Source organism: Triturus cristatus, chromosome 3_1 (genome assembly GCF_964204655.1).
Source record: "Triturus cristatus chromosome 3_1, aTriCri1.1, whole genome shotgun sequence".
In the NCBI taxonomy this organism is placed as follows: Eukaryota; Metazoa; Chordata; class Amphibia; order Caudata; family Salamandridae; genus Triturus; species Triturus cristatus.
In genome coordinates this window covers 634,091,806-634,119,143 of record NC_140583.1, presented here as the reverse complement: position 1 = coordinate 634,119,143, position 27,338 = coordinate 634,091,806, and the positions used below count along the sequence as shown (strand labels likewise).

Here is a 27,338-nt window from a genome sequence, read left to right as displayed (position 1 = left end):
AGAGTGTCTGTGTGAGTCAGAGTGAGTCAGAGTGAGTCAGAGTGAGTCAGAGTGAGTCAGAGTGAGTCAGAGTGAGTCAGAGTGAGTCAGAGTGAGTCAGAGTGAGTCAGAGTGAGTCAGAGTGAGTCTGTGAGAGTGTCTGTGAGAGTGAGTCTGAGAGGGAGTCTGTGAGAGTGAGTCTGAGAGTGAGTCTGAGAGGGAGTCTGTGAGAGTGAGTCTGTGAGAGTGAGTCTGTGAGTGTCCGATAGTCTGTGAGAGAGAGTGAGTTTGTGAGAGAGAGTGAGTTTGTGAGAGAGAGTGAGTTTGTGAGAGAGAGTGAGTTTGTGAGAGAGAGTGAGTTTGTGAGAGTGAGTCTGTGAGAGTGAGTCTGTGAGAGTGAGTCTGTGAGAGTGTCTGATAGTCTGTGAGAGAGTGTGAGAGTCTGTGAGAGAGTGTGAGAGTCTGAGAGAGAGTGTGAGAGTCTGAGAGAGAGAGTGTCTGTGAGAGTGTGAGAGAGTGTCTGTGAGAGTCTGTGAGAGTGTGAGAGAGTGTCTGTGAGAGAGAGTCTGTGAGAGAGAGTCTGTGAGAGAGAGTCTGTGAGAGAGAGTCTGTGAGAGAGAGTCTGTGAGAGAGAGTCTGTGAGAGAGAGTCTGTGATAGCCTCTCATAGCCTGTGAGAGAGTCTGTGTGAGAGAGTCTGTGTGAGAGAGTCTGTGTGAGAGAGTCTGTGTGAGAGAGTCTGTGTGAGAGAGTCTGTGTGAGAGAGTCTGTGTGAGAGAGTCTGTGTGAGAGAGTCTGTGATTGTCTGTGAGAGAGAGTCTGTGTGTGAGAGAGAGTGTCTGTGAGAGTTTGAGAGAGTGTCTGTGAGAGAGTGTCTGTGAGAGAGTGTCTGTGAGAGAGTGTCTGTGAGAGAGTGTCTGTGAGAGAGTGTCTGTGAGAGAGTGTCTGTGAGAGTGTCTGTGAGAGAGAGTCTGTGATAGCCCCTCATAGCCTGTGAGAGTCTGTGTGAGAGAGTCTGTGTGAGAGAGTCTGTGTGAGAGAGTCTGTGTTTGAGAGTCTGTGAGTGTCTGTGAGAGAGTCTGTGAGTGTCTGTGTGTGTCTGTGAGAGAGTCTGTGAGTGTCTGTGAGAGAGTGTGAGTTTGAGAGTGTCTGTGAGAGTCTGTGAGAGAGTGTCTGTGAGAGAGAGAGAGTCTGTGAGTGAGTCTGTGAGTGAGTCTTTGAGTGAGAGCCTTTGAGTGAGAGCCTTTGAGTGAGAGCCTTTGAGTGAGAGCCTTTGAGTGAGAGCCTTTGAGTGAGAGCCTTTGAGTGAGAGCCTTTGAGTGAGAGCCTTTGAGTGAGAGAGCCTTTGAGTGAGAGAGCCTTTGAGAGAGAGAGCCTTTGAGAGAGAGCCTTTGAGTGAGAGAGCCTTTGAGTGAGAGAGCCTTTGAGTGAGAGAGCCTGTGTGAGAGAGTCTGTGAGAGAGTGTCTGTGTGAGAGAGTGAGTCTGTGAGTCTTTGAGTGAGAGAGTCTGTGTGAGAGAGTCTGTGTGAGAGAGTCTGTGTGAGAGTCTGTGTGAGAGAGTCTGTGTGAGAGAGTCTGTGTGAGAGAGTCTGTGTGAGAGTGTCTGTGAGAGAGTGTCTGTGATAGTTTGTGAGAGAGTGTCTGTGAGAGTTTGAGAGAGAGTGTCTGTGAGAGTTTGAGAGAGAGTGTCTGTGAGAGTTTGAGAGAGAGTGTCTGTGAGAGTTTGAGAGAGAGTGTCTGAGAGCTTGTGAGAGAGTCTGAGAGTGTCTGTGGAAGTCTTTGAGTGAGAGAGAGTCTGTGAGAGAGTGTGTGTGAGAGTGAGAGGCTCTTTAGTGGCGAGTAGGGTCAGGATTTATTTAGCAGTAATAGATGGAAACCCTGAGTGCAATATGACAATGCCCAAAAGCAGGTAGCGCTCAAGATTGCTATTGAACTCAATTAGCAAAAACCACCAAGTAATCACTCAAAAAAAATCACTGAAGTTGCATAAATAATTTAAGATTGTATGTCTTTCGGTAATATGTGCTAAGTGACATCATAAACCATGAAAGACCCATCAATTCATGACATCACAACAGAAAAACATATATTACAATTGACGAGATAGAACGGTGATGTGCACCTGCGGGAGCTTTATTGGGAATCATACGTGGCTAAGCTCGGTCAGCCGGGAAGCGCTGGAAGGGAGGCAGATGGCGGCTGCGCGCGTGCACGCTCGCGTTGAACGCAAGCGCTAGGCCACCAGAAGCCTCCTGTGGCAGCACTTTGTAAACCCCAATACTAAATGTCTCCGAGCAGCGAATGCGCTGGCTCAGCGAGACCTAAAAAAGCAGCTGTGGACAAAGTGTGCGAGTGACATTGAGGTAAGAGATTTGAAGGTTCAGCAATAGGAAGATGCAATTGAAAAGAAGGAAATGAAAGTAAAGTGGTGTACACAATAGGGAGGTAGAGCGAGAAAAAGAAGCCGCTGAGACAAAGAATACAGGAAAAGAGACTAATATCCATATAATGAGAGAGGTATTAACGAGACCAGAAGGGGGCAGGGGAGGAGTTTTATCATAAGGGTAGTATGCAGATTTTTGTTTTTGCCCTTTAAACACGTTGGGCCTGATTTAGAGTATGACGGATGGCTTACTCCGTCACAGATGTGACTGATATTCTAGCTGCCTTACTACAAGTGTCATAGCATATAATGCATAAGGTGAACAGGATATTGGTGGCATTGGTGATGGAGTAACCCATCTGCCAAACTCTAAATCAAGCTCTTTGCCTTTACTTGGCCTTACTCGACTATGGCCTCCTTTACTGCCTCTTTTACATCACAAGCGGGAACAGTTTCGGTAAAGGTATAGCAATGGCCCCGCTGTGGAATTGAATATTCATTGACAAATGTTGTGCAAGTGGAAGCAGCAGTAGAACTGGCAGTTTATGATATCAAGGTCTACATGCAGTGACAGTAGCAGACAACGGTTGCACTAAGATCTATGAAAAGTGACGGCAACAGGAGTTACAGCAATGACAGCAGAACCCCCTAACCGCAGCAGGACTTTCTTGATAGGTCAGAACAATCACTGACAGTATTGTGAGTGCAACCAGTATGCCTGAAAGAGAGTCGTTTATAAAGAAACAAGACAACCCTATGAGTCAGAAGGGACCAAGGGTGTACAATATGTTGTAAGAGACAATGGTCCCTATCGGGTAAATATAGGAAATGGTAAACAGAACAACACAATGATCTGTGAAGTTTTGCATTCAAATTGGAGAATTATTTATTTAAGCAAAACAATCAGAGAACCAAAATATTTCAAAAAGTGCAGTGGGTAAAAGCAGGATTGAAAATCAACAGATTTCCAAGCTTCAGGCAAGTGTGTATAAATATAGTGAAGAGAACAACAATTTTTCTTATATACAGTATTCACGATATAAAAACATTTTGTGCTCCACAGAAATCATGGCAAAAGCAATGGAGTCAAGACACTTTAATCAGGTTTGGTAAGGGGGGGTAGGTAGATGTTGAATAATAGAGGGGGTATGGTGGACCCCCGAGGGACGCCACAGCATTGTGTGTAGAGGGGCTGATGTGAAAGGTGGTACCATCTCTAGTTCAAAGTCACAGCTGAGAGGTCAAAAATGCAGTGGGCATTAGCTGAATTCCCTTTTTGCCTTTTACATATATGTCATGTCAAACAAGACTTTGCTGTGTGAAAATATTGTACAACTGTACAGGACATTAAGTCATGTTGTTCTTAATCCAGCACTATCATGACCTTTCCTATTCCTAATACATAAGTGGTTGTCACTCACCAAACCTACCAGCCTTTCAGAAGCAATGTCCAATCGGGAAATTCCAGATTCCAATATGGCATAGTACATTGATTACCCTATTGTGCTGGGGCAGAGTCATCACAAGTCAGATATGATTTACATTTGATTGACATTTCCTCCAGCCTACACTGGCCTGTTGTTAAAAATATCCTGGTGATATAATTATATCTGCTCTAGAGATCTTTATTTTGGTTGCAGGAGCCAGATAGTTTGTTAGGTTAATGTGCCTGCTGCAGGTACCGTAACTAGCAGTGGTGTAAATCTAATTCTAAATGACATGAAAAAAACTGCTATGTCATAAAGGGCTGCTATAACAGACTAACCTGAAAAATTGGTTTAACATCTGGATAGCCCTGCAAGGACAAATATGCTGAGGATTCATCCCCTTGAACCAAATATCATGGAGACCATAATTGGGGCATCTGAGGCTGAAAGCACTTGTTATATTTGACCTTTCTAGACATCCCCGCAGAAAATGGATTAACATTTTCCTATTTGTATATATTAAGATTTGAGATCTATGTAGTGTGAATCTGTTTTTGAAATGTATTGACTCCTTTGATTCAGCTTTATCTTTATCAAATTTGGTCATAATAAATTGTTATGAGGTTCTATGTAATTAATGTACTATATGCATAATACTTGGTGAACATTTGGGGTAGCGTTTTCATTTTGAGAAATGTGAGAAGTGTGGGAATGCTTGCTGGTAGGAAATTTCTGGATCTGTATATTTCAGAATTTTCCATCACAGAAATATGAGGAAATTCTGTGAATTGGCCAAAGTGTGGGTCAAAACAAGATATTGGGGTCTACCCAAGCTACACCACCCACACTACCCTAGGCACCTTGTTTTCAGAGATGTCCGCGCCTGGCAGTTTTTCCTGGGTACCAACCTAGCTCATGTTTAAATACCACAGCTACCCACATAATCAGAATGGGTCAATTTGCAAAGCAAAATCTTGATGGTCCCTTGTGTCTTTGGCTGCATAGGGAGCCTTTCCTTTTACAGGAGATAGTTCAGTCACCCACGTGGGGTGGTATTATCGAGGAACGAGTAGGAACGGTGTGTGGTAGGACATTTGTGAATCCTCTCAGATTTCATTAGTGCAGCCTGCATTCGCTTTTGTTTTGCTGTGTAATGTCAGCGTTCACAGCATGTTGCGCAATACCACTAAACAAAAAAAATCTGACTCTGGACTCATGGGAAGAATTTACCGGAAACCTTTTCTTTTCGAGTACTGTAGACGACCGATTTGAAGTCCACTTTTGAGCATGTCTGCCCTAAAGCAGTTAATACCCTCTAAATGAATTCAGCCTGATGTCTTGACAAGCAAGAATTGAAAAGAAACTGTAGCAAAATGATGACCACATTGCACTAACTTCTTTGTTCCATGATTGTAGGGCACTTCTTCAGTTCCAAGAGGCCCTCAAGATGGTAGATTTCTGGTTGTAGGGAACAGCAAAAATACAGTGGTAAAAAATAGTGGCAGGCGCTACTAATCACCAGGCACAGCCAAGTTCAAGGTTCGGTTACCATACATGCTGTATGGAGAAGACGGGTAGGGAGAGCGAGAGAATTAAACAATTTTGAGATGTACAGAAAACATAAGAAAACAGGTTCTAGAATTAAGACTGAGAGAAAAAAAGGAGGGTAAATAGAAAAAGCGAGATGGAGTGGGAAGAAGGATGCAGCAGCAAACAGTAATGTATAGTGGAAGGAAACGGTTGAGAGAGGCAGTCGGGACAGAAATTTGGAAATGGGGAGAGAATGGAGAAAGTAAGAAAGACCCTAAAGGAGCAGAAGGAGAGCTAGATACACATGGAGAGAAGGTGATAAGAGGTTCCAAGTGGAATTTATAGCTTATTATGTTTTGGCCAATGAACCTGGCCCAGTGTGATTTCAATGTACTGTTTTGCATTTTTATTAAAAAAGGGATCTTAATGTAAGATCCCCAAATCATCTTGCATTGTGGTCTTTAAAGTCTTAATAAGGTCTAACCATTGTTAATTGATCCACATTGAGATTTGCAAATTGCTTAACATTGGCACCCCTTTTGTTATGTGTTATTACATGGTCTTGGTGAGAAGTGCTGACGCCTTCTCCTTTAATGTATATCAGCCAGGTGTACATTTTCTGGTATAGTTGCTAAAAAGTACAACCTACTTGTTGAGGAGTCCATGTTCTGTTAAGGAGGTAATATGACTTTTTATTGTACATTTAAATATGGCAATCTCCTAAATGTGACGCATGACTTTTTTTTTTTGCACCTGTAGTAAAGCCGAACAATCCTTCTGCAAATAAATATTTTCCAGTTCCAGTACACATGGGAAGCTTCCAGGCTTTCTACTTTCACCAATCTGAATAGTGCATGCTCGTCCAAGCAACGTTAGCCACTTAGAGTGTGCCGCCTTGAGGATTCTATGCAAGCCGTCTACTGCACATGAAAGAGTGAACAATCTCCATAATTATGGAAGTGCAGGAAACTGTAGCATCCAAACGGGAGGTACCATGTAAGCAGCAGCAAAGAGAGATCTTATCACAGAGCAGGATCTTAGATGCAAACCATGAAACCACTACTCAGAGTTATGAGCCTGCACATCTATGGCTCCTCTAACTGGAGGTGGAACTAGTGTCCTCAGTTAGGCCACAGGCCTCAAATGGACCCATTCCAGGCTCAGACAATTCTCTGTCCTTTACCATGCATACCTATCTTGCTCGTCAAAGTTTAAGGAAGGTCTCCTTTTGCACAACACCTTTCACACAACCTGCCTTTAACTATGAGGTGTATATGCCAATGTCTGAGCTTGCTTCGAGTCCATGAAGTTCTGACTGGTGATTTTGATCAAATGGAATTTAACTATCCTTTTTGTGTCTTGTGTTTTTTTTTATATATATTTTTTATTTGTTGTAAATTCTGACAAACGATAAACAACAATAAATATACATATTATAACAGCCTTTAAACACTCGTTCTGCAGTATTCGATACATTCCCCTCTAGATCTTCCTCTGCTCCGGAGTCCTAATTTGTCCACAAATTTCTTTCATCGTTGTTCCAATGCCTCCCTTCCTGAAGTTCAGGCTGGCCGGAGCAGTTGTCATCAAGACCCTACTACCTGTGCCACGAAACTCACCCCTCGGTTCCCCCGCTCCCTCCCCATATTTTCTCAAATTTTTTCATACTCCCTCAGGTTTTAAAAATTTCTTTTTCTGGGGCGTGGCCTGGCGAATGGGTGAGACACTTTTTCTAATCTCTCCATCCCCGCCGATATTATCGAATGTTATAGCACCCTTCATTTCTACTCAGTTAGGATCACCTGGTCGCTTACAGACACTTGCCATGGTACTTGCCGATCCTGCCTACATCCCTTTTCAGCCCTGAAACAATGCTTGTGACCGCGGGCTGGAGGACTGCAGGGTCGTTCCGACTAGCAAGATGGTGGATGCCACAGCAAGGCAATGATCATCGGCCCAGACGCTACTATCCCTGCTGGTGGGGCAGAGTAGACCACACCTGGGGGGAGGGGCTCTGTGCAGCATCTGTTGGTAGTGAGTTGCTCCCACCTGAGGCCCAGTCCGACGAATCTGTGAGGGACGCTGCCTCCCAGTGATACCTGAAACAGGAGAAGAGTCTGCATTTGGGCCTACTGCTGGACAAGTAGTAAGTGCTCAGTGGCACCCGGGGCCCTTCTGCTTATTGGAGGGAGGCGAAGGACGTGGAATACTTCCCCTTATCCTCTGCGGTCCTTGCAGAGGAACTGCACAAGGCCCCGGTGGGCCCAGAGGCCAATAAGCAGCCTAGCCAATGCCTTCCACCCTCTCCCCCTGGGCTTGGCAGAGTCTCGCGGGGATCTGAGGCGGCCGGCTACGCATTTTCACACTCACCGCCTTGCAGTGGACCTGATTTTGCCACTGGCCACCTACTCATCTGGTGGCCTACTCTGCAAATCCTCTTCCCTGCTCTGTGACTTGCATTTGGCCCGGCACCATCTGTGATCCTCTGATGTTCCTGGGGGCTTCAATATACTCCACAGAAGCGGGAGCGGAGTCATCCAGCTTACCATATGAGGTGAGGGGGTATAGAGACTGCTACTCTTCCCCACCCCCCTCCTATTTGGGCATAAAGAGACAAGAGCTGTGTAGGCTCCTGACTTTTCCTGGGCTACTGCAACAGTTCATTTCTGTTCTCTGAACCCCCTGTTCTTCTGCACTGGCCACTGACTTGCCATTCCTGGGGGCTCTGGACCAAAGTTTAGAACCATATTCACCCTATTGGCCTATCGGTTGTTTTCCACACAAGGCGCACCCTAGCCTCTCATATGCTTTATGCACCGGACTCCTTGTTCTCCTGGCGTGAATCCAACATAGCTCATCCCTCACAGTCCTAGGATTCCAGCTGGACATCAAGTAGTGATTGGAGAGTAGCACCCAGTGAATTATTTGCACTTATGTGTTCTGAACATTTGCCATGTGAGTTTTGGGGAGTTGCACAAGGCCTCTTCCTCACACTCCTCCCCATTCTCGAGGGGTTTAAAGATCTTCCGGGTCAGTGCCAGGGATGTCCTGACTAACGGTCCAAGTCGGTTTGGGCGTCCTCCTGGCATCCAGCCATATATGAGATCTCCATCATGTCTGTAGTCAGGTCAAAAAAGGACCGCTGCCTCCGGGACATGTTTACAAATCCTCCCGGATCTACGGGTGATAATAAATCACACATGCAGGATGTGGACTGCACTTCTGAACCTTGGGATCAAGAGGGGCCAGTGACATGGTCCTTTTTGGAAGCACTCTTCACATCTCTTCCAGATGACTTACATGCGGACTTAAGGGACGTTTGGCGGGATTTGGAGGAGGTCGGAGACAGGGTGTCTGCTAAAGGGGGGCCCACAAAACTGGACAAGACAAAGATCAAATGTTTGCAACAAGTTCTGTGCTTGAAGGAGCAACATATGTATCTGCAAGCCCACGCCAAGGATTTCAAAACTCGCTCTAGGCGGAATAATGAGCATATCAAAGTAGTTCTGACTCACGCTGAAGGATTCGACCTCGGCGAATATGTGGGTGCCCTGTTTCGCCACATTCTGGGACTCTTAAGAGGATACAGTTCTAGAACGTGATTGCGTCTACCGCATGGGTCCATCGAAACCGGATAACACCCTCCCTGCTGATATACTGACCTGCGTTTATGACTCTAGGTGAAGGAGAATATCCTTCGCAAGACCCATGAGATCCACGCGATTCAATTTTAGGGCCATACACCATTGATATACAAGGACTTGTCCGTGATAACCATTAAACAACGTGACTTCTGCCCCATTGCAATTTTTATTAAGTAAAACAATTGGTTCTGTCTGGATACTCAATTGCTTACAGTACTCAAGGAGTAAAGACTTATTTACAACACATGTACCAATAATTTGTAAAAAGGAATAAAATAACACACACCAAAATTAGAATTCAATAATGTATTCAAAAATAAGCATCAAATATTCATGGCTGTCACAATTTACAAATTCAATTGCAGTAAGGAATAAGTGACTGGTGAAAAAAGTGACATGTAGTGATTGGTGATATTGACAGTACACTATATACAAGACAAATAGACGTGTGATACTGAGAGGGGAAGAAGAGGTTTTGTTTGTTCTTATTATTTCTGCACATATGCTACAGGATCCATTGATAAGTTAAATTGTGATCATGAGCACTGTGCGGACATATGCAGCAAGTCAACGTTTCGACCCTATAAGTGGCATAAATGTAAAAAGCATCAAGACTGGAAGGGGGGTGGACAGCCTAAGGATTTAATTAAAGAGCTTGATCAGGTGTGTGTTAGAAACAGAAGTATGGTGTAACTGTTTGGCTTTCAGAGTTAAGCTTACCAAAATGCAGGTGCTTCAGTAGATGAAATCTGCAGGAATCAACTGGTATAATTCCTCTTAGTATAGAGTCAGGTCTCCACCAGCCGGTTGGAGCCTAAGAGAAAGTGACAGTGGCTAATTCAGTAACTTGCACTATTGTGATCTCACATTACACACAATGTCCACAAAAATGTGACATACCTCAATTGTTTCTTCACTTGACTTCCACCAGTCGGTTGGAGTCTTGTGAATTGGCCATTCAAGTTATTTACTGAAAAGATGAAGAAATATAAGGGCTAAAGGAGGTTTGTCAGTCAATAATTTTAAAAGCTCTGATATGCGTTCCCCATTGCAGCTCACCTACGTGAGGTCGGTATATCATACTCCTGGGGCTATCCTTTCAGGATTGTATTTTGTCTTGATGGAAAACTGTTTCAGCTAAGATCACTCAAAGAGGCCTGCACTATACTTGGTGTTACGGTCCCCGACACAAAAGTCCACCACAACAGCCCACCAGACAGCAAGAGGTGTAAGAAGTCCCATTGGCAATGTACCAAAGACCCTTCTGTTGGTGTTAAACCTGACCCCGCAACTATGTCCAAAGAGAGACAAGCTGTGCTTCAAACACTGGGGATGCCAAGAAGCCTGTGGTGTATTGACGTTTTGGGAATTCCTTCTCTACAATTTAGTTTTTCCAGGCAGGGAGGGGTAACATGGTGGCGGGGATGGAGGGTCGTCCGCCTCACACTGTAAAAGACAGCCTAGAGATCCTTCTCTTGCTGATTTGATGTACTCTATACCTTTGGCTCTTCCGACTATGTTGACTACTGTTGTTGATGAACTTTGAGTTGTTGTTTTATGTATGATATGTTACCTTTTTCTCACTGTTTCAGGGGCTGTCATTCCTTCTTCTTGCACGGTGTTACTCACACACTTTTGGGCTGGGTTTGTTGTTTTTTTGCTAGGCTTCCCATTCCATGTTCCTACCCCCTCTTCTCTGGTACTTGCTTGACCCTAGCACTCTTGTGACAGATAGCTGTGGGAATTAAAATTACAAGCCTCAACATGAAAGGCTTTAACAATCCTAAATGGAAAGCAATTCTCTCTCTCTCTCTCTCTCTCTCTCTCTCGCTTTTCCTCGCTCTCTCTCGCTCTCTCTCGCTCGCTTTTCCTCGCTCTCTCTCGCTCGCTCTATCTCTCTATCTCCCTCGCTCTCCTAGAACGTTCTGACGGCGATATATGCCTACTCCAGGAAATACATTTAGTATCTAAGGATGTACACCCCATACAAGCTCGCTGGTTCCCACTACAGCTGTGGTCCTCCAATTCCTCAAAAAGAGGTGGGGTAGCTATTTTAATTTCCTCTCGGTTTAGGGGGGGGGACATAATCTCCAAAGTGACTGAGATAAAGGGACTATTCATTGCCTGTCGACTTTGTCTGGGTACATTTCAATTCACATTAGCAAATATATACTCTCCAAACGACCACCAAGATGCTTTTATCATGAACGCCCTCCCCTCTTACTTCAGACTCCAGATGCAGCTATTTTGATTGGGGCGACTTAAATTTGGTCATGGATAATGACCTGGACCACTCTAGCCAACGCTCGGAACAAACTGGGGCCTTTTCATCCCAGGGTCTCCGCTAGCTAGCAGACTGGCTGAAGTCTGGCATGTAAACCACCCTGACATTAGGGACTACATTTATTATTCAGAAGCGCATAAAACTTATGCCCAGATTGATTATTTTTTAACGACCACTGAACTTCAGACACTAGTTGGTGATTCCACTATTGCACCCCTATCACTCTCGGACCACGCACCCTGAACTCTCACCATACGCTTCGCAAGGGAACACTCAGTGCTGACGCCTTAGGGACTCACTACTTCAGTCCACCTCGACTGTCACCGCTACATGAAGGACGATTGTCGACTACTTACAGGCCTGCAATGCTGCTCGGATTGCACTAACCTCCCTTTGGGAAGCTTTGAAGTTGGTGATCCTAGGCGAATTTATTGATATATCTGCCTCATAAAATTGTCTCTGAAATGAGAAGCAGAAGACTCTTGAAATGAAATGTCCTTGAACTAGAGGCAATCTACAAATACACAGGGCCCCCACGGGTCTGGAGAGAGGGAGAGGGAACACATTTCCTCCTTAAATGCTTAGAATTAGAGCAGAATATGCCCTTGTCTGCCTGAAACATAAGTTTTGGGTAGCAACTGCTGTGGGAGAATGTTTGCTCATCGTCAAGGGCAAAGATACAAACTGGGTCCATCTGGGTAATCCGCCCCACCCCGACTACAGAGGTACATTCAGATTCACAGATCGCTGAAGCTTTCCAAAATTTTACAAATCTCTTTACGAGGAACTAATTGGAGCATCCATCGACTCTTCTAATTATCTCACATCCTACCCTCCACCCCCTACCGCTGTAAACATCAGAATCCCTGGATTAGCCTGTACGTATTGAGGAAGTAATTTCGACTATCGCCCGCCTTAAATTCATGAAACTTAGGACCTGATGGCTTTCCTTCTAAATTTATAATATCTTTTGCCGTAAATTGGCTCCAATCTTCATACAACTCTTAAAGTCTTTTTTTTTCCATGGGTTCCCTTACAGATTCCATGTTAGAAGCTTCCATATTAGTCATCACTAAGCCAGGTAAGTACCCAACATTGTGTGGATCTTACAGACCCATAACCCTTCTAAATATCTGCTAAATTATTTACAAGCATCCTAGCACACCGACTCAACCCACTTTTGCCAGAACCAGATCAGACTGGCTTAACATCGGCACGTCCACACTAGCCGTATCTATCATCTTGTTGATAAAGTGTTGAGTATGCAAAAAGAGGCCCTTCTCCTTTCAATTGATGTTGAAAGGCGTTCGACAAAGTCCACTGGCCATACCTTTTCAGGACTCCGGAACTCTTCTGCACCCAGTTTCGTGGGTGGGTCAAGAGCATTTACAGCTCCCCAAGGGCTGTGGTGCGTGTTAGTGGGCTTTCCTCCTCATCCTTTCCCGTTCACTGGGGCACACAACAGGTTTGTCCTCTGTCCCCTCTCCTTTATTGGCATATACATGAAGCCCCTGCCCCAACATATACGTGCACATCCAGATATCTCTGGCATTCAGTATGGGGTGAACAACATCTAATCAGCCTCTACGCTGATGATGTGATTCTGGCACTCTCAGATACTTTACCTCTCTCCCCGCTCTGGTCACAGAGCTCCAAATTTTTGGAACCTTTTCTGGCTTCAAGGTCCATATGCAAAAATCACAAATCCTGAATCTGTCTCACCTGCTACTAAGGCCACACTGTGGGCCAATTCCCGTTTGAATGGGCCTCATCCTCACTTTTCTACCTCTGAATTCAACTTGCAAATTCTATCCCTAAAACTATCACCCTCAACTATTAACACCTTGGTCAAGCAAGTTAAGGCAGACATAAGCAGTTGGGAACGTCTGGACCTCTCCGGGTTGGGCAGAATAGCAGCCATTAAAATGGCCATTTTACTGCGCATTCTCTATCTTTTTCAAGCTTACCACCGACTCCACCTGAACTTCCTTTACTGCAGGTAGTTATCAACAGGCTTGTATATAAGGAGTGACAGACGGGCCCACATACAAACACCTTATTTACCATTCAACGTGCGAGGGCGGCCTTGCCGTGCCTTCCCTCCTGCGGTATTATCAGACTTCGCAACTGAGGTTCTTAGTGGAATGGAGCAAATCACTCACTGAGAAACATTGGTGTTTCATGGACCAGGCAGTGGCCTGCTCCCATATCTGGAAGGAACCCTGGCTTCCTATGTGGCACAGAGCTTTGCGACTATATTCTTCCCCTGTACCGGGCTCTATCTTTCGTGTATCGGATGAGGTGGTGGTTAAAACTGGCCTAACGACCATCCCTTCCCCAATTATGCCAATTATTAATAAACCAGAGTTCTCCCTGGGCCTTTAGAATGATTGATTTTGTCGCTGGCACTAGAGGGGCTGTAAACGGATTGGATGTCTGTCTGACCTCCAACTGATAATTATCCTTAGATCAACTCAAAGCAGATTATGGCTTGGAAGAGGTGGATCGTATCCAATACCTCCAAGTCCGCAATTGGGTGCTGCAGCCCCCTGTCTGCCCCAATGCGAGAGACCCTTGACCCCCTTTGAAAAAGGGTTAGTCCTGAAAGATAACGAAAGGGGGCTAATTACTGAATTATACCCCATCCTTAACAGGGAAGAGACAATCACCAAATCACCAGGGCAAAAACGGTGGGACGATGAGATTGTCAGGCCTCTTTCCGATGCAGAGTGGGCGGACATATACTACAGGGCACGCCATACAGCACATAACATCTCAAGCACGGAGACGGCATGTAAGATAATATCCTACTGGTACTTGACTCTTGCCAGACTCAGTGGATGGCAACCTGAGCTCTCTAAAGAGTGCTTGAGGGGTTGTGGGGTACGGATTTGCTACTTCGCCTTTTACGGCACTGCCCCAAACTTTCACACTTCTGGGGTCAGGTGCTGGGTAACATTGATAAAGCATTCAAGATCTCTGTTCATAGGTTTCCAGCCTACATGATCCTTGGGCTCCCCAATGCCCTGATGTTTCCCTTCTATTCATGCCGGGGAAAGCACATGGCAATGGCACTAGGGGCAGCACACGAGGTAATTCTTGCTTTTTGGGGAACCAATAAGAGCCTTCAGTACACGTCTTAGTTGCACAAACTATGGTTTATCCTAGGAATGGAGAACTATCACTCACATTAGATCAGAGTTTAGATGATTACGATACAGAATGGCTCCCTTCATGCGCCTCCTATCTACAGTTTTCAACAAACTGACCTGCCCGCCTATTAGAAGCTACTGCGTGTGCCGCCCTTTCCTGATCCTCCACCTATTCATGTCTCTATCCAACGTTTCAGAGATAACGACTCTACCACCCATCGACCTTGGATAGGACTGATCTTTAACATCCATCACTCTTTTATACTTCCAGAAGAATTATGGGGGGTTTGTTATATTTTATAATTGTTGCTTATTTCAGTATTGCAGCCGGCCTCAGAGTGTTAGGCAGAAGCTGTGTACACTTTTCTCTTTAATAAAATCACGCTGTTGGCACCTTGGGGTGGTAGGCTTTTGGATGATCCATAAAAATGTATTTTACCGTCCCCTTAAAGTCATTCCTGTTTCCCATTTACTGTGTTTCGTAGGTGGGGAGTTGCCGAGGACCTCACCTCACCTCTGCGCAATATCATATTTTGCCACTATCATCACATACTTAGCAGTAGTTTTTGGTATCTTGTGTGGTCAGTTGTGTCCCACACCCCCAAGATTACCAGCTTGGGCATCCGTTCCAGTGGAACCCCTGTGGCTTCTTCCAGTGATGGATATCGGCTCCCAGAATGTTTGAATGCGGGGGCAGCTGCAGAATGTGTGCCAGAAGGTGCACATTTCAAAGCACATCTCCTAAGGCAATCCGCACTATCTGTTCTACCCATCTTGTGTAGCAAAGTGTGCGTGTAATATACCCTATGTAAGATTTTATCTGGATCAATCTAAAACTGGCCTTTATTGCTACCGTTGAAGGAAATTTCAGTGCATCCCGCCCGTCTTCCTTCCTCAAACCTCCCAGGTCCCACTCATCTTGCAGTGTCATTAGAGTAGGTTCGGTGTTTCTAGTTTGTGTACCATATGTCCGTGAAATCAGTTTCTTATCCACCCGCCTGTCTAAGAACCTAGTCTCCAGAGGCGAGTCCTCCTGTGTTTCCTCCTCTAGCGGTACACAGCCTCTATGCGTGTGGTGCAGCCTTGCATAATTTAGCCACTGTTTTACCAACATTTGGTACACTTGCTCTAGGTGGGAAAAGCGGACCACCCTATTTGCGTCCCATACATCTGCCATAGTAGATAAGCCAATTGCGCCCCAACACAAAAAACCCTGCAGCGCTGTCACTGGCCTAAGTCTAGAGCCCTTCCATCATGGTGTTTTGGGAGTCAATCCGTATTGCCACCACATTTGCTTAGTCAAATTGTCCACATACTCACTACCGGCCTTGTCGCCGAGCACATTGTGGGTGATACTTTATCTCCATATAGTGCGTTTAGGTAGCTCTTCCCTCCCATTACCGCACTATCGCATCTGAATGCCAGGTCTTCCCAGTCTGCGTACCCCCAGTCATTTACCACACACACTTGCGACGCCTCATAGTATTTCCATACGCTGAGCAGGGCAATACTCCCCTTGTGTTTTGACTGCTGGAGTACCGGCAAGGCTATCCAGGGTTTGTCCTCCTGCCCAGAGCAAAGACCTGACCACTGAGTCTAGTTTCATAAAGAATCCCTCCTGAATCATGTATAGGCTATTTTGGGAATATATAAAAATCTCGGGAGGGCTACCATCTTGAACATTGCTGCCTTGCCCAGGAATGAGATTGGCAGCGATTGCTAATGCTTCACTTACTGTTCTAGTCTTCTAAGTTGGAGTTCAAGGTTTGCTTCATAGCATAAATCTGGAGTGGGTGTTATTCAGGTCCCCAGGTATTTGAAGTTGACTATCTCTACACTTCATGGTAGGGGAAATGTATCCTCACACAGGTACCCCCTCAAAGGGCAACAATAACGACTTGCCCAATTGATGGTAAATTCCAAGTGCTACCCAGACATGTGGAATATCTCTTCCAGTCTGTCCAGAGAGCGGCTAGTGTTAGTCAAATACTTCACGTGTAGGAGGGAGGGTGAGAGTCAACACAAAAGGAGTAGCCATATTCATAAAAGTAGCGTTATCCTACTCCCGCACTCTAATGCTAAAAAATCTTAAATTCTAAAAAGCCTTAAATCTACCCTTCAGCTTCTGTCTTTCTGGTCTGATGGAGGACTCACAAGTCACCGCCCGTCATGGCAGCCGGTGAATATCTGCTCGACTGTCAGTATTCCTGGATATTCACACCGCCACCCTTTATCTCAAGTCGTAAGAGGTAATTGTCATGTTTCTTTTGCAGGGATAGGAGTTGGGGAGTCCTATATCCATGTATTCCCATTTTCTTCACTGCTGTTATTACTCATTGATAGCCCTGCATGGATTTCTGCGTAACATGACCGCAAAAGTACGCGACGCTACGCGGAGTTCCCCAAGTGTCAGAGTGTGTTATATCGCAACTTTCATGCTGATTTTTAGCACTGGATGTTTGGTCCAAAATCAGCGCGAACGGCACCTTGCGCAGCGCAAGAGGACTCTGCTTTCTGATGCTCGAGTAGATTTTCTACTTGAGCTGCAGCTTCCTCAACGCGAAGGAAGATTTCACAACGGGGGCAGTCGCGAACTTCCGCGACTGCCCGTTTTGAGAAATCCCATTGAGAGGTGGTCTAGCAGTGAATTTTCCTCGCTTGCATTTGACAACTCAACGTTAGCAAGCACGAGCGAGGAAAAAACCCTGCTCCGCTTCCTTGAATACGAACGGAGCAGAGTTTACCGCCCAAGCCTACTTATTGATTCTGATTGCTCTTTTTATGCCCTTGGAATAAAAAACACAAGTTCGAGAAATGCGTAAAAGAGCACGAGATGTCGGACTGACTTCTCAGGTACACAATTTTCTGTGTCTTCACAGTGCAAGGTCGACATTTCAGTTGAACTAAGAAATTGTAGCTCTAATTTATCTTAAAAGAGTAACATTGTTGTAGTGCAGTGCATTTTCCATTAAATGTACGTTTTATGCTTAGAACGGGTTTTGTGCTTAATGTGGGCTTCGAACGGCTCGAGGCTGTTATTATGGAAACATGTTATCAGATCACTTTTAATATTCTTCTGCTGCTGCCTGTATCGAATACAGTTCACAAAGTGCAATGGCTTGAATTTAGGAGTATGTGGGGCAAAGTACAAGTCCCATACCCCTATCTGAGTGTTCAGGCAATACTCTCTCCAGAAGGGGCCTAGGGAACAAGCTGGAGAGTTGTATCTTCTATGTTGGTTGTGACTAGATCGATTAAAGCCTGTTCAGAATCAATGTGTCACCGACAAGGGTCGGGAGAATGCCCTACACTATAATGCCGCATTTTGTTCCATTGAGGACTCCTTGTAACCCCAGCAGGTTTTAAAATATGACTGAGATATGTTGCCTCGGCTGATTATTAGGAATAGGGATGGATTAGGATGAACCACTGCTTAAAAATGGAACATGTCCTCCTTGGATTCCCTTGATTCATTGGACAGTAATGCCGAGTCGTGGATTAAGTGATATTTAAGGGGATGTACCATTAATTGAGGACATCTGATTCATTGGGACATAAAACATATAATAGTGTGTCTAACTATTCTTTGTTCTTCCTGTAGCCAACGCTCTTCTTTTAGTGTTGTGGCTGCTGTGGAGAATGTGGGAGTACCATATCCCCAGATGCAAGAAAAACTTTGAAAGAGAGAATAAATCAATAAGGCTTTCATTTGTGTGGTTCATGCGATATCAGGGATGCAACTCGCTACCCAATCAGAGCATGCTCTGTTCTCCTTTCTTGCTACTACAAGATTTGTCTCCATTCACTTTACTTCATCAAGCCTTGCAGTTGTTGTAACCTGTTGAATTTGTTTCTACGAGTGAGTTAGTGAAACTGTGAATGGGGTTTATAACAAAGCAACAGTACAAAACAAACTCTTTAGTTTTGAAATAGTTTTATATTGTGCTGCAAGGATAAGGTTAGTGGTTTACATCTTTCCATATTCTCTTTTGAGCCCTTAGGATGTCCTCTCGGGCCTTTGGGAGGAAATCATTGCTTAAAGTAGGAAACAAGTAAGGGTGAAGCTAGACTGGCAAAATTCACAACAGTTGTTAAACCTGGAGAGTAAAACTAAGTGAAATTAGAAGGGACGTATGGGAGCTTGGTTGTCACGTTTATACTATAGATTAGGCCAAATTGTCCAAAAATTGAATACAAATTAATCAAGTAATACATTCATACACTAAAAGAAATCTTGAAAACATTCAAACACTGCATTTACCATTAGCTCCTTGAGTGATAATTACCTAATATAGATACTTCTAACCACAAATTCCTCACCTTGAGAATCATCTCAGGAGTCAGATTGAATCCGGAAAGTTTAATAGCTCTTGCACGCCAGAAGGTGGTTCCATTGAACACTATACAGCTTCCAGGCATGACAGCATGGAGCCGCATATAGGCTAGGAGTCAGGCGCGGTCCGTGCAGGTAACAGCGGTGGGGCGGTGGTGCCGGGTTGGGGGGGATTTCGAGGGACGATGCTGAGGGAAAATTATTTATTTAATTTTCCCTTGGCATCGTCCCTCGAAATCCCCCCCCAACCCGACCCCACCGTTATTACCTGCACGGACCGCGGCTATTGAGTGTGCAAAATTCATGAAATTTGCGTTCTCGAATTACACAAATTATGGCAAAATCACACAAAATGTAAATCAGTGATTTCATGCTATATTTAGCGTTAAATGTGTTCTTATGTAAATTTGGGCACAAGAACGCAGTAAATAAAAGCACAGCAAACAGCTGCTCACGTTCTTTTGCTCCTGTGCATTTGCAGTAAAATTGCGTCATTTACAGTAAACCTTTACCATGAATGGCATGGAATTACTCCAAGTGGTGTAATTCTGTGAATTTTTCATAAGAAGCATACTCCTGAAATTATGCTGGCATAATTGAGATTTTGCCCAGGCTTTCTCTGGGCACCACCCCATAAGCGCTGACATAAATTCTTCTTTTTCTATGTCCTTCGGTGCGTATCCAAAGCTCAGGTATCAAGTTTGTTGGTCTAGTTTACCAATTTCAAAATTCAAAAAACATACACTGTGCTAGGGAAATGTCTTCCCCTCTAGAGTTTGAGGACTCTAACAAGAGTTCTGCTTGTGGGTCTTTCCCTATAATATGTAGGGGTTCTCCGTAGGAATAGATACATCAGTTGCTTAGTCTACAATAATTACATCATCTTATTGGACCAATATTATTATTTAGCCAAAGAAAATCATATTAAATAATATAGCACACATCAAGGTAACAAAGCATTCAATTCGTTGTACATCGCAAGTTCTGAAATCTATACGGAGTATTTGAATCGCAGTTTATTCAGTGATTTTAAGCCTTTATTCGTACACAATTCAGATGCAATCCATATTTGTTGTATAGTCTTTAAATAGCAGGATGTCCAGGTATTGGGAGTGCTATGTGGTACATCCTATTGAATGTTAAGAACTGAAGGAGTGTGAATGTCCAGTTATTGGTGAACCAGTTTTATCCAGGTGTAAGTAGTTATGTCTTTTTTTTAATTATTGGTCATGCTGTTATGGGTATGTAGATGCATTTCGACATGTGTGAAGGCCTCCTAAGGACAAATAACAATGTCATGTGTCTCTAAAAACAAGTCATGCCTCCTGACCAACAAATTAACTGGCAGACAGCAAGGGATCAGTCATGGAATTGATGTCTGCAAAGGAGCCTTCGCATAGATAAGGTAGGAGCCGTGTGTCTTGTAATGCGACGGCCAAGCGGTTGTTGAGGCAACCGGCCACTTACTTCAAATGGTGGAGGGTAAGTGTCATGCAGTTGTGCGTGAGCCAAGTGCAATGTGAATCATGTGTGCGCGTGCTGGACTAGTCAACCTTAAAGTGCGCAAAAAGCCACTGTCCGCACGAACGAGTGGTCATGACGGCCATGCCTGCGTGTCTTTCCCTAGCTGACTCTAACTGAACCCCAATCTATCCCCACCACTCAGTGCCAGACTGTGCTTTGACTACCTTGCCACAGGCCCTGCCAGATATTCCTGGATCCACTCATTGTACTGGCTCCTGAGTCCACACCAGGTCCAATTTCGGATGTGAAGTTGACTTTGGTGCATTCCCGGCCTATATCCCAGTATGAAATTACAAGAGCCCAACTGAGGACACCAAATCCGTTTCCTTGTTCAACATTATAGGATGCAGTTTTTTTTCGCAGATTCAGACACAAGCCAGAGCCATAACCAGCAAAATGATGAGAAGGTGGAATAGCTTCTCCCTTTTTATTATACAGGTTTATGTTTAGGTTTCCAAAATATCAGTGGCTTAGGCACCTCGCTTGACAATGACCATAGCTCTCGGTTGGTCCCTCCTCCCCCTCTTTTAGAGTTGGCTACGGAGTTCCTGGAGATGCAGCTATCTACTGTTGACAATACGATCCGTCTTAATAGACATTTTCCAATCTAAGCCTTCTAATTTTGAGGCCTTGTGTACGTTTAATGACGGATTGCCTTACTGCGGCTTAGTGGAAGCCTTGTTCTGATCCTCTAGGGAGCCACCCAATTGCACCCCAACACAGTCCTGCTCCTGAGGGCTGATCCTTTCTGACACAACATTCTATTCTGCAATGTCTGGATCTTGTACCTCAGGCTTCTGAACCCTCCCCTGCAGAAAGAAAGACAGGTTAAAAATTGTGCCCTTTGCTCAGGTGCTGTCCGCCTCGGACCCCAGAGACAAGATCTGGTCATTGGATAAGCAGGACGTGTACTTTTATGTTCTGCTACTGAAGGGCCACATGGGTTACCTCCAGTTCTCGCGCAGGGTGGAGGATTAGCAGTTCATTGTTCAGCCATTCAGCCTTACATTGCCTTCACCCAGCCCCTGAGTGTTCAGGAAGATATTGATGGTTGCAGCTCATCTTTGCAGGATGGGAATACATGTATTAGTGCACCTTGATAACTGACTCCCGAAGCCACAAACTCTGCAGCTAGTCTTGGATCACCCACAGGCAAACATTTCATTGCAGGCTACTCTGGGTTTTTCCAGCAACAAACTGTAGTTCCACCCATCAGCCTGGGCAGCATATCTTCTTCATAGAAACTATTCTGGACATGGTGGTGCTGTGGTCTATTACTGCCCCTCAGTTAGTCAAGAGCATTCGGACTACAATGCCAATGTTTGGCTCACAAGCCCTTGTTCTGGCCCTTCTGAGGCTTCTTGGTCTTCTGCCCTCTTGCTTTGTGCTAGTGCCTCATGCCTATTGGGCCATGTGGGTTCGCAGGGAGATCTTAAGCTGTAGTGCTCGGCACCGAGGGGTGTCTGTTGGAATCATATTCATGTCTCGTACGAAGCAGCCGGGACCTTCAGCGATGGATGACGGAGACCAACCTGACATGTGATTAACCATTTTCCTCTCCCCTTAAAGGTTCACAGTGGCAAAATACTTATAGTCTCTTGGCTGGTGAGGTCACCTGGACCAGGTGGAGATCAGAGGCCTCTAGTCTTCAATAGATCAGTGGCAACCAATCAATCTTCTGGACCTCTTTTCCGTCCACCTAACCCTCAAGGCTTTTCTGCCTTCGATCATGGGTAGGTCTGTCCAGATTCTGACAGACACGCCCGTCATGTGGCACAGCAACAAGCAGGACATTGAGGTCTTGTGCCCTCTGTCTGGAGGTTCTTCGGCTGTGGCATTGGCCGGCCTCTGACTGGATTTTCCCGATTGTCAGTCACTTAGTATGATCTTTCACAATTGGAGCGGACCAACTCGGCTGTTATAATCTTGCTGACCATGTGGTGCATCTGCATCTGGAAGTGTTGCAGAGCATATTTACCCAGTGGGATGTGCTCATAGCAGATCTGTTTGCTCCCTCCAAGAATGCATTTATTGGACCTTCTGTTCTATCAAGTTTCTTCTTCGTAGTACTCGAAGAGACATGTTCTGCCTTGGGTGGGACTGTGGCCGTCTGTTTGTATTCTCTCTTTTGCCACTAATCCCACAGGTTCTGAGGAAGGTCCCGATAGTTAAGCAAATCTCATCCTGACATCCCCAGCTTGGGCCTGTAGGCTTTTCCCTCCTCTTCGACTGTGTTTTCAGGGGGACCTACTGTCACAGCTCTATGGAAGGGTTTTACCCCCAAACCTCCACAGCCTACGCATGCATGCATGGAGATCGAGCGGAAACAGTTTGGTGGTTTTGATTCAGTGCCAAAAGTTGTAACATTATCTTAGCGGCTCGCCACGGAGTCCATTTATTTGAGCTTTTAGGCCAAGTTTGTGGCCGTGTACACGGCATTTCCCTCTTCGGGGTAAATTGTCTCATATACTCCTGCTTGTTTTTCTTTGGCTCTGCAAGGCCTTGCCCTGTGCACTGTTGAGGTTCATTCAGACAGCCTGTGTTTGCCTAATGAGCACTCCTTGTTCAACTCGCCCACTGTGATAGCCCTTTTTGAAAGGACCTACTTAATTTTTTTCCCTCTCTTTTCTAACCCACTGTCGCGCTTTGATTTGGTTCTTAACCTATTTTTCATGTGCACACCCTTCGAGCATACACCGTTTCCTATTGAGATTGCTGACTCTTAAAACCATCTAATTATTGCCGTATATTCCACAAGAGTGTCCTCTGCGTAGCCAGGTTACACCACATTCTTCAAGATCTTGTCTGGCTCTTGCGAGGATTTACAAGGTGAGAAACCTGGGGCTAGAGTATCTACCAGACAGAACGTTAGTGAAGGTAAGTAGCTTGTTCATTGTTTCTCTTAAGCTATATCCTGACTGTAAACCATGACACAGATTAGGAAGCTGCCGCTGCTTAAAGTTCATTTTCGTAAAATCATAATTAAGCAAAACTCTGTTTTTATGTTTTTACAAACCTCTCAAATAATCCAGGTACTCTACTCATTTCTGACATTTAAAGCCAATTAGCCCTGTTTTTCTGTGATTACAGCTCCGTCTGGCCCAAACCTGGGTAACCAAGTTATGTCCTATAGCACATGGATTTCTTAGGATCGCGAGCCAGTTCAGCCCAAGAAGCCCAGTACAACTGACTCCTTGTGCAATCTCAGGTTCTAGTATTACATTCTAAATAGAACTAGAATGTAACAGGATAAGCAGAAGCACAGTAAGATGCATGTAAATTACATCACATACTTAAGAAGGTGATATAGGTTAGACACTCAGGCGCTCATTACAAGTGGCAGAGTCTAAACTGGTGATGATTCCCAACTCTCTCCGGGCCCGCAATTATCTGGTCTTCGCACTGCAGACTCGATACTTTTGAGCCTGCAGACACCGCACCTGTCCTTATTGATGCAGCAATAAGGGTGAGCAGACAATTCTCCCCCAGACAGATGCAAATTGTCCATACCCCCTCCCTCTCCACCCCCACCGCGTTAACACCTGCCTACCCTTTTCTAGTCTAAAATATCTGATTTTTTTCTTTCCAGAATTGAGGGAACCACACGGCAAATGACCCAGTATCTCTGGATCTGTATTGTTATTCCCCAATCTGGGGAGACAATTTGTGATTGCTGGTATTTGATGTGGGAATACTGGCAGGAATCGGAGACTCCAATCCCCCACTCTTTTCCCAAGTATCCCCACACTAAATGTCAACAATCTCGTAATGAGGGCCTCCGAACACAGTTTACACTTAATATCAGATCAGTGCACAATCATGGCTTCACTTTATGAAAGTGAAGTACATTAATCTACGTATGAAAAATGTACTACAGACAAAACTAAGAAACAGTAACTACCTTAAGTTCTGACCCAAATAGCCTTATAGTGTTTAAGCACCAGAAAAACATTTAACATTGGAGCCTCCGGAGTGTTGCATAGTGCTACCCTTCAATGATGAGTTAATGGTATCAGTGCTTGTCTTGCAGTGATTTGGCTCCATTATCTGTCAAAGTCAGACATGTGGCGGGTGTACCAGGGAAACTGTTCCTTGATTTGAACATAATGCAATCTGAGCTAATATTGGAGACCTGTTTCTGTTGATACCCTTAAAAGCTAGTGCTTTTGCTTCTCCACATGCTTTCTGCAAACTACTCCCTGAATGTAGCTCCAAGGCATATGCTGAGTTTGGTCCGGCTTTGCTGAAGAGTTTATCCAATTGTCCCATACTCTATGTTGAACTTTTTCCTTTTGTTGATAGTTCATGCTTAGGAGTCTTAAAGTTCATAGGACTTGAAGTGCCTTTTATGCAAGAGTAGGTAGCAACGTAGTCTTCTAGCTCGTCAGTTAAATGTTTCATCCTTCGTGACCTCAACTGTGAACTATCTATAGTATGTTTTTCCTCTTCAATTGGAGAACATCTGCTGATGGTACAGAGTTAGCCGATGACCACATGGTAAAGCCTAGGAGTGGGAGTAACTAGTCCCTCACATGCTTCTGTCTGGTGCTAGATCATCTGTTATCTGGAACCCTGCCGAGTGACACCTTCACATTTTAGGGCTGAGGAAGAAAAAGGAGTCACTGTTTCCAGGTAGTATAAAGCTCTTTGTACAAGCACTAACCTCACTGGAAGATAAAATGTTGTGCGTAGACTCTCACAATGTAATCATGGGGAGAATTCAAGATTGGAACCCAGGCTTCCTTATCTATAGCCAGCAATGAAGCCTGTAGACACATCACTTTTTTGCATATGTAATATTAAGCTTTAACTTTTAAATTCACATGTAGTAAAATTATGTAAATCCTGATGTAGAATTGCCATGCGTTGAGGTGCCAGTTTCATACCTGGTAAACCCCTTACTTCATTCTTATGCCTTTTTTGGAGGGATGCGAGTGTCGCTTTACAAACTGAATAACTACTCTGCTTTGGACTTTAGTTAATTTTCAGAGGAGACTATGAGGGCGTGCCTGAGCAGAAAATCTTAATAATCTAAAACTATCAATGACCCCAGAATCTGATCTGTCTTCTATAGGTGTCGGATCATCTGAGAAACTAAACTTCTATCCTATTTTCAGAGACTCCACCTCCTGGTTATTTGAGCGAAGATGGAGAAACAAGTGACCACCAGATGAACCATAGCATGGATACAGGTGACCACTAAATGCATGCGTTGCTTCCATTTCCTTCCAGCCAATGTTTTGGTCTAAATCTGCAGTTTACAGCATTGCCTTTTCTTTTAACAGGATCCCCTAATCTGTCCCCAAATCCTGTGTCGCCAGCACACAGCAACTTGGGTAAGCATTTAAATTGAATACTTCGATATGTAGCTAACTAATGACTTGCTGAAAGGGTTTGTGTTTTTAGCACTTGTTTCATTTGAAGTGATTGTGATTTTAAAGACAGTGTCACGTGCCTTAAAAATTTGCCTAAATCCTCGCATACTACCTACTAATCAGGCCTAGCAACCTATTGTGCCTTTTGATGTCATATATCTAGTTTTGTGGGTTTGTGATGCTTTTTCTCAGTATCAGTGTTTTATTTGATTTGGCATTCGTATCATTTCACATTGGTCTAATGTTTTCTTAATTTGTCCCCACCTCTAATATGCATTGAATGCAGTGAGATACATTTATACGAAGAATAATTGTACTGCTGAAATGATTATTTGGAGAACAGCTGCGATTGCATGTTTTTATTTAAAAGGTGCCAAGATTGTACATCAGGCACGGTGTAAACCTGGCCTTCTCGTAAGGGTTGCATGAAGTGTTGTGATGTAAGCAAGTAACTAAGAAAGAAAGCTTGTGAGGCTCTGTGGATTTCCATGAGGTTCAACATACATGAATCCAAGCAAAGCCCAGTGCCCCAATATGAGTGATATTTTATATAATTGTTTTAGTCGAGTCACATCCTACTTATTACAAATACTGTCACCTGATAGGCATGCCTGTCCTTTAAGAAGTCACCAAAGGCTACACCTTTACTGCACAGAAATGCTTTCCCTTAGTAGAGGAGCAAGCATGGTTCCAGATCATATTTGAGCATAGATTACTAAGTATAGTCCCTTGTTCTAGCCTTTCAACTTTACTACTTTCAGTACTCTGCAGGTTAGGGTTACCGGAGCATGGTCCTAGCAAATTTTACTACTCCATGGATAACTCTCAATAGTTCTACATTCAGTGATTAAGTACCAGAACCCCATACTCTTACCTTATGCGACTCTGAGTGTGCACCATCACAAACCTCCTGCTAAAGTACTTAGCAATATTTAGGATCCAGGAGTTTTTTGGTTTCTTTGAGGGAAAATAAGGTAACTAACCCTTGTTTCGTTTGAGTCCTCATGACAGCAGACTGTTTCCTGCAGTTCTGTCCTTTACACGTGGGCTCTGAGTTGTGCATGTGGTTTTTACATCAGAGCTTGCTTCAAGGTATCAATTCACCAGTTTTGCACCAAAATGTACCCTGAGAGATTGCCTAAATTACCTTATACCCCTGAGATGGTTCTCATGGCATCCATGTCCCACATTTATCTCTAGGCCAGGTGTTTTCAGTGCTTTTTTTCTCATTCGTAACATAGTCACCAAATGTGTATGCTCAATGTTGTAGGAGAATATGGGACCTCAATGTCCCAGTCCTCGTCAACTCTCCTTCCCCCCCACCACCTTCATTCCCTTGCAGCCTCCCTTGGTAGATAGAACTATTCTGATCAATGAGAGTCAGCTCTCCTAACATTGTTCACTCACTGGAATAGAACTTGTATACTTCCATTGCCCCTTAGGGGGTTACTGATTTTGGATTCCCGGACTCATTTAATTAGGGGTATTTTATCTTGTGAAGGGTTCTTAGACTTCCATTGAGGATTTGTCTTCACATCCTTCATCTCCCAGAAGTACCTTTGTGGAGGTACATGCCTGTCTATATACCTTGGGAATGAACAACTCTGTTTTCATGATCCCATCCAGCATCAACTTGGACATAAGACCAAGGCGTTGTCTGCAATTCAATTAGACCTGAGTGTTGGGTTTCGATCTTCCAGATAGCACA

The 27,338-nt window shown here is 44.4% G+C and overlaps 1 protein-coding gene across 1 annotated transcript in view; it reads left to right on the top strand.

The window, feature by feature from the left end:
• The window catches only part of SMAD3 (SMAD family member 3), a 348,680-nt gene that overhangs the window by 214,475 nt on the left and 106,867 nt on the right, over positions 1 to 27,338 (top strand). The window contains exons 4-5 of the mRNA XM_085644602.1: positions 25,373 to 25,447; positions 25,541 to 25,591. Of these exons, the coding sequence (XP_085500728.1) occupies positions 25,373 to 25,447; positions 25,541 to 25,591 (126 nt within the window). The remainder of the gene's footprint in view (positions 1 to 25,372; positions 25,448 to 25,540; positions 25,592 to 27,338) is intronic.